Below are 7,318 nucleotides of genomic sequence, written 5' to 3'. Positions count from 1 at the left end.
TAAGGTTGAAAAATAATAAGTAGAATATTGTCTAATCAAACCTCAATAAAGAATGAGCTTAGCGTGTTCCTTCTCTTTAAAAGATTACAACTTAATTTAAAGTCAAGTACAGGGTTACCCACAAAGAATGATACATAAGAGACGACTGTACAGAATTTATACCGTCTGTTTTCGCATGATTCCCTGCAATTGTAAACTGTTTTTTTTTTCATTAAAGTCGGTATTACAGTCTCATCCTTGTATGAGTAACCCTGTATACAACAGTTTTATTTTGTAAGTAATGGAAAAATTAGATATTGACATTTCATGAGAATAGTCTGGGCTGGGAGACATTATTGAATGCACTTTGTGGAAAGTAAAAGGACTGGATAGCAGACTTCAATTAATATTTAATCACGAGTAAATACATGCAGTGTTCGAATTTAATGAATTTAAGTAGCCTCTCAAATCCCCCAAAACCCGGTTTCAATTGAGCGCCGGCTTAAATCTTGAAAAATTTAATAGAATTTTAATTGGAACCAACCATATTTGAGCCGCAGCTTTAATTCTTTAAATTCGGCTTCTGGTTAATATATCCATGTTTACGTATATCCTATATCCAGGTTTACTATTTCGTATATCCTGTAACTCAGGTTAATATATATCCTCTATTCAGATTTACGTATATGTTATATCCAGGTTTACGTATATCGTATATCCAGGTTCGTATACCAGCTATATCCAGTTTTATGTGTATCCTTATTTAGGTATATATATATATCCTGTATCCAAGTTGATATACAATTCCATATACATTCTGTATCCAATTTATACATATCCTATGTCCAGATTTATGTATTTGATCCTGCATCCAGGTTATATATAACCTGTATCCAGGCTTATATATATAACCTATTTCCAGGTATAGGAAAGAATATAATAGAGTCACTAAGTTTTATGTATCCTGTATCTAGGAATAGTAAAGATTACTATAGAGTCACTAAGTTTTATGTATCCTGTATCTATGTATAGGGAAAGATAGTATAGAATCACCAAGTTTTATGTATCCTGTATCCAGGTATAGAAAGGATACTTTATATCCTGTATCCATGTATAGAAAGGGTACTATATATCCTGTATCCAGGTATAGAAAGAATACTATATCCTGTATCCAGGTATAGAAAGGGTACTATATATCCTGTATCATGTATAGAAAGGGTACTATATATCCTGTATCCAGGTATAGAAAGGATACTATATCCTGTATCCAGGTATAGAAAGGGTACTATATATCCTGTATAATCCTGAATTAATGAAGAGGATTAGCATATAAGTTCTCTGTCGTAAACCCTAGTTTATGCTGGTACTAGAGAAACTAGAGTCAATGGTAAACAAAAGTTTATATCCGCATTAAACCCCTCTTTGTACTTACAGGACTACAGTTGGGGAATTCCTCTTTATCTTAAGTTCTACTTCCGGTGTACTGCGTAGTTAAGGTTCCATTTCCGGTATTCAGCTTGGCTATAAAGATTTCTCTTTTATCGGTATTCTATTATTGAATGGTTCAATTCCAGAGATTAAATCTTGAATCTCAAGATAAATAGATACATTTTCAGCGCAACCACTATTTTCAACTTAAAATATTAGGAACTTTTTTTGGGGGTTGTTGTTGAGATAAAAAACACTCAATTTAAACCTAAAGTGTAATTGTTAGATAATAAGCTAGAAATTATAATTTATTGTTTAACTGACATTATCTCATCAATTCACAGATCACGTTAATTTCAGGATATTCACTTTCTATTTTTAGCACAGCTTGGTTTTTTTCTTCTCCGTAATCTGTACTGCTTAGCTGCAGTACGTTTCACTTTTCTATACTGTACATATACAAGCATAGTTTCATGCACTTATTGTCTTTACTTGTACATAATTGATTTTATTTCCTCATTGTACAGATAGTAAGAGCAAGGTTGAGTCCAAAAACAGCTCCAGTAGTGATACAAAGTCCTGCCAGAGCTTTCCCTGCCGGAGCTCCGTACTCCGGGTGTGAGTAGGAGCTAAGGGTGATAAACCCAACCGTGAGAAATAATCCTGCTCCAGCTATACTCACCAGGCTCTCCTAAACACAGATAATCCTGTTAAAATTAATAAGGGGATTAAATTATGTCTAAAAAAGGAACTGATCGATCGGAACTTTTGTATGGAGTATCGTAATATAATCTTGAATGCTTGATCTCGATATCATTATCAATATACATTTTTAACTTTAACAGTTATCCCTGCAGGGTATAGACAATCAAGGGATATTGAAGAGGAATTGAAAAAATGCAATTTGTTCTGAGATTCGCAACACAAAATTTATGAACAAGGGGCGGAAACGTCATGGGGGTGTGTCTGTACCAAAAAGGTGTGTGTAAGTGATAACGAACCGAAGGCGTGTAGTTTAGGTATATACAGTAGATAAGAATCTCGGTATTTGTAGAGTCTAGGAGAATTTATTTGTTTATTGTTAATTGTTTACTTAAAAATAAGTTTAATATGCATGTAATATATTATTTATTTATTTAAGTCAACACAATAAGCCAAAATTTCATGCAAAGAATATAATTTGATTAACGTTTACAATAAACAAGTCGTTATTCAAGCTTAATTGTAATTGACGACATATTGTTCTGCAATTTCCTTGACTGTAGTCATGTTGTGTGTCTGTGCCAAAAGAGTGTGTGTGTAATAACGAACTCGTCTGCAAAGCAGTGCGACTGGCTTTCTCATACCAGACCAGCGCCATTTCCCTTCCCTTTATTCTTATTACCCGCCACAACTTCGAATTTTTTCTAATCCTAATATCTTTAAACCTTATATATTTCAAAGCGTGGATGCGGCTAGAAAAAAAAACAATTCCTGTTTAATTTATCAAATATGAATACCAGTATACCATCATATTACAGGGATTAGAAAAATAGAGTTTTTAGTTCCTTAGATAATCCTGTTCTTAATAATCATCATTATGTCTTGAAACTTTTCCACAAAAATTTCAAATTTTTTAAATCCTGAAACTACAAGTATGATTTTGCACTATATTTTTTACATTTAAAGTAGAAATAATGGGTCGCAAGTTATTCAGCTAAGAAGTTCTATGAAAGGTACGTTTTAAGCATAATCATTGATAAAACTTTTTTTCAGAAATATCTATTCTTTATTTTTCTAAGAGTTTAATATTTTTATCATTTATGGTAAGAGTTCTTTTAGAGAATTGAGTCTTTGCCAAAACCTCAGATTTTCTAATCCCTATATCTTTGCATGTTATAGGTTTGAAATATTAAGGGTTCAACCATCAGGTTATAATGATATAGGGATTCAAAGATTTTGACGATCGTTGACAATGGGTACTCGTTAGCAGTCGTTAACGAAGAGTTGTTTTTAAAAAACGAAAACCTATCGTTTTTGAAAACGACCATTTTCAAAAAACAATATTTTAAAAAACTATCGTTTAAATAAACGATCGTTGTTTCGTTGTTCGTTTTTTTCTTCGTCTTATTTTAACGAAACGATCGTTTTTCAAAAAGGGGGAGACGATCCATCCCTAGCAGCAAATAATCAGTTTCCTGGTTTAATATCCGCTCACTTCCATTCCTAGCTTCAAGTTTATAATATAAAATGTTAAATGTCCTAAAACATTTTAGTTATATTTTTTTTATAAAGATCCTTTTGTCAAATATGTTACTATAACTTGCAATGCAATTTCAGAGTTCAATTTTTTGTGGGGAAGTGTTTGTGAAGTTTTCCATGAAATAAATATTAACTTACTTGCAGATGTGCTCAGAATTTTTCAATTTTTGGGACAAAATGGCAAAAAAATGCAATGAAATTTCATGAAAAATTTTTATAACGAAATTGTGTTATATTTTGATAAGGTCGTCAGATAAGAAACCGACCTCCATTTTCTAATCTTATTTCCAATTTCCTTTTTCCTCTGATTTTCTATCCACAACACTGATTCAATTACAACCCTCTCTGGGCTAATATACAGGTTTACCCACAAAGCATGGAATCAACTTTAAAGAGAAAATTTTGGATATTTTATGCATCCTTAATGAGACCCAGGGTGCCCTTGTGAAAAGGAAATACACTCTATAAATGGGAAATACCACTCTATAAATGGGAAATACCACTCTATAAATAGGAATTACCATTCTATAAATTGGAAATACCACTTTATAGATGGAGTCACTTGAAATTCCTTTAACTAGACTTTATTCAAACAAGATACTAAGTTCAGCCATCAGTTTATAATATTAAAAGATTATTAGGTCGTCATTCAAATTTCGTCCTTTGAAAGTATCTCTGGATTCGTCAAAATATCTCAATATAATTACTCCATGAAACTAAAATTCTGAGATACACAAGAATATATTATAATATTATATATTTATATCCACAATCTGAATACAGGTTGAGAGGAAACCTTTAATATTCTGCTATATCTCAAGTTTCCAGATTTCTAGTTTAAAACTTTAATAAAAAGATTTCATGATATTGGAAATCTAGTTTTTTACCTTTTCTCTAGAAAAACAATTATCCAATAATTCAATACTCAACTAAATATAAAACAGTCATTGAGATAAAAAAAATGGTGAACTGATGAACTGATGAATTGATGAACTGATGAACTGATGAGCAGGTGAATTTATTATAAAAGTTTTCTGTATAATTGATAAACTCCCAATACACAGATAAACTTCTAGAGTAGTTTACAAACTTTTCCTTTTAGTTGAGCTAGAGAGCTGGAGTAAAGGATATACAGGGTTACCCAAGAATGATAAGACTGTAAAAACTTGAAGCTCTTGACAATTCCAAGGTTAAATAAAGTATTCTACCTTGAATAATAATAATATAGTTTTTTAATATTTTTTTTAATGATTTGTAATATAAGGAACAAATGTTATCAGTTGCAGGGTATCATGAATGTAAGAAAACAGTCAGTAATAATTCCGTACTGTCGTCTCTGAAGTCTCATCCTTTATGGGCAACTTGGTTTATATAGAGAGAGCAAAATGGGCTCTTTTTAAGTTTGCTTGGCAGGGTTAGTCAGTGCATTCATGTTTTAGTTTTGCTTTGGCCTAAATAGTTTAAACTTTGGTTTGTTTTCACCCAGTTTTCTAGATTTGGATTGTTTGGGCCCAGTTTTCTAGATTTGGTTTGTTTTGGCCCAGTTTGCTAGATTTGGCTTGGTTTGGCCCAGTTTGCTAGATTTGGTTTGGTTTAGTTCACTTAGCGTTGAAATAGGTCATTTGTAGGGTTATGTTGGCTCAGCTAACTTATTTAATGTTTTAAAAGACTCAATTTTGGTTTGTTTTGGCTAAGGCTCAGTTCGCTCAATGTTATTATGGGCTCAATTCTGGTTTGTTTTTACTCAGTCAACTAAGTTTGCTAAGAAACAATTTAGATTTGTTTTAGCTCAGTTAGCTCAATGTTTGTATGGGCTCATTAACTCAATATTACAAAAGGCTCGCTTTAGGGATAGTTATAGCTCAATTAGCTGGTACAATAGACTCAATTCAACGTTATGTTATAGGCTAACTTAGCTCAATATTATTAGGGGCCGAATTCACTATTTGGGGTTAGTTTTAGCTTAGTTAGCTCAATGTTATTCCTGGTTTTAATTCAGGTTTTTTCTCGGTTAGCTCAATGTTACACTTACAATAGACTCACTTTAGGGCTAGTTAGGCTAAATTAACTCAAAGTTATTATGGGCTCAATTCAGGTGTTGGCTAAGTAAGCGAAATGTTATTATGGGCTCAATTCAGGTGTTGGCTAAGTTAGCGAAATGTTATTATGGGCTCAATTCAGGTTTTGGCTAAGTAAACTCAATGTTATTATTGACTCAAATCAGGTTTTAGCTGAGTTAGCACAATGTTACAATAGACTACAATTAAGGTTAGTTAGACTAACTTAAGCTCGAAGTTAGCATGGGCTCAATTAAAGTTTTGACTGAGTTAGCTCAAAGTTATTATGAGCTCAGTTCTGGTTTTGGCTCAGGTAGCTCAATGTAACTTTGTGCGAAATTCCGGTTTGTTTTAGCTCAGTTAGCTCATTTTTATCATGGGCTCAATTCTGGGTTATTTCGGCTTAGTTAGGTAAATGTTAAGTTAGCATGAATTGAACTCAGCTAGCTCAAAGTTATTATGTGCTCAGTTCAGGTTTTGGCTGAGTTAGCTGAATGCTATCCTAGGTTTGGACTAGCTGAGCCTGTATATCCAGGTCTGAGTTCTATTATGGTGTGGAGGACGGATAAAGAGAAATATTTTGATAATCTTCCATAAATGTGTCAAATTTTGATAAATACGACCTAGTATATATAATAAAGGGGCACACCACACAATACAGAGGGAGACTATACCCCCCAACCCCCCACTCTCACCCTGAACTAACCAAGGTGAGATCCATTCGGTTTCTTCTTTTTTGAATTTTATCCCGTTTTGGTTTAGAATTCAACAATATTTAAACTTACTGAGTTGTCTTGTTTTACTTGTTCATTTAAAATGCAACCGCTGACAAAAACAAATTTTGATCGCAGTAATAGTTTTCTTGGATAAGGACCGACCTATTAAATAAGCGTACATATCCTAGCCTAGATAAGAACCAACCTATTAAGTAAGCGTGCATATCCTAGCCTAGATAAGAACCAACCTATTAAATAAGCGTGCATTTCCTAGCCTAGATAAGGACCGACCTATTAAATAAGCGTGCATGTCCTAGCCTAGATAAGGACCGACCTATTTAATAAGCGTGCATATCCTAGCCTAGATAAGGACCGACCTATTAAATAAGCGTGCATGTCCTAGCCTAGATAAGGACCGACCTATTTAAAGCGTGCATATCCTAGCCTAGATAGGGACCAACCTATTTAAAGCGTGCATATCCTAGCCTAGATAGGGACCGACCTATTAAATAAGCGTGCATGTCCTAGCCTAAATTTAACAATAGAAAAAGAAAAAATAAAGAATAAGAAAAGAATGATAACTAAATTTAAGAAATAGTTTTTGGTCTAAGTTTGATATATTTGGAATTTTCTTGTAAAATGTTCAGTTTGTTCACCATATATAATCCGAACTTGGTAATATTTTGATATTAACTTCAAAAGCAAACAGCCCGTTACGCAGTATTTTAAGTTTAATTTGTTCTAAATTTCCACCAACCAACCACCTACCAGTTCCATCCAATAACCTTTTTCCCAAATTTTGCCCCCCCCCCCCCCTATTTCTGTACATCTCTTTTTATACCAACCAATTTCCCTTCAACTTCAGGTCCAATGCCATATCACTTTCAATCCTTTAAT

At 33.1% G+C, this 7,318-nt stretch overlaps 1 protein-coding gene across 1 annotated transcript in view; it reads right to left on the bottom strand.

Annotated features, from left to right (window-relative positions):
- Positions 1 to 1,668: 1,668 nt before the first annotated feature.
- Positions 1,669 to 7,318, bottom strand: part of LOC111716011 (uncharacterized) — an 11,011-nt gene continuing 5,361 nt past the window's right edge. Inside the window, exon 3 of the mRNA XM_023491420.1 lies at positions 1,669 to 2,098. Coding sequence (XP_023347188.1) covers positions 1,916 to 2,098 — 183 coding nt within the window. The 3' untranslated portion in view covers positions 1,669 to 1,915. The remainder of the gene's footprint in view (positions 2,099 to 7,318) is intronic.

Source organism: Eurytemora carolleeae, unplaced genomic scaffold, assembly GCF_000591075.1.
Source record: "Eurytemora carolleeae unplaced genomic scaffold, Eaff_2.0 scaffold1920, whole genome shotgun sequence".
NCBI lineage: Eukaryota > Metazoa > Arthropoda > Copepoda > Calanoida > Temoridae > Eurytemora > Eurytemora carolleeae.
Note: the sequence above shows the minus strand (reverse complement) of the source record. Positions and strands in the feature narration are given on the sequence as shown.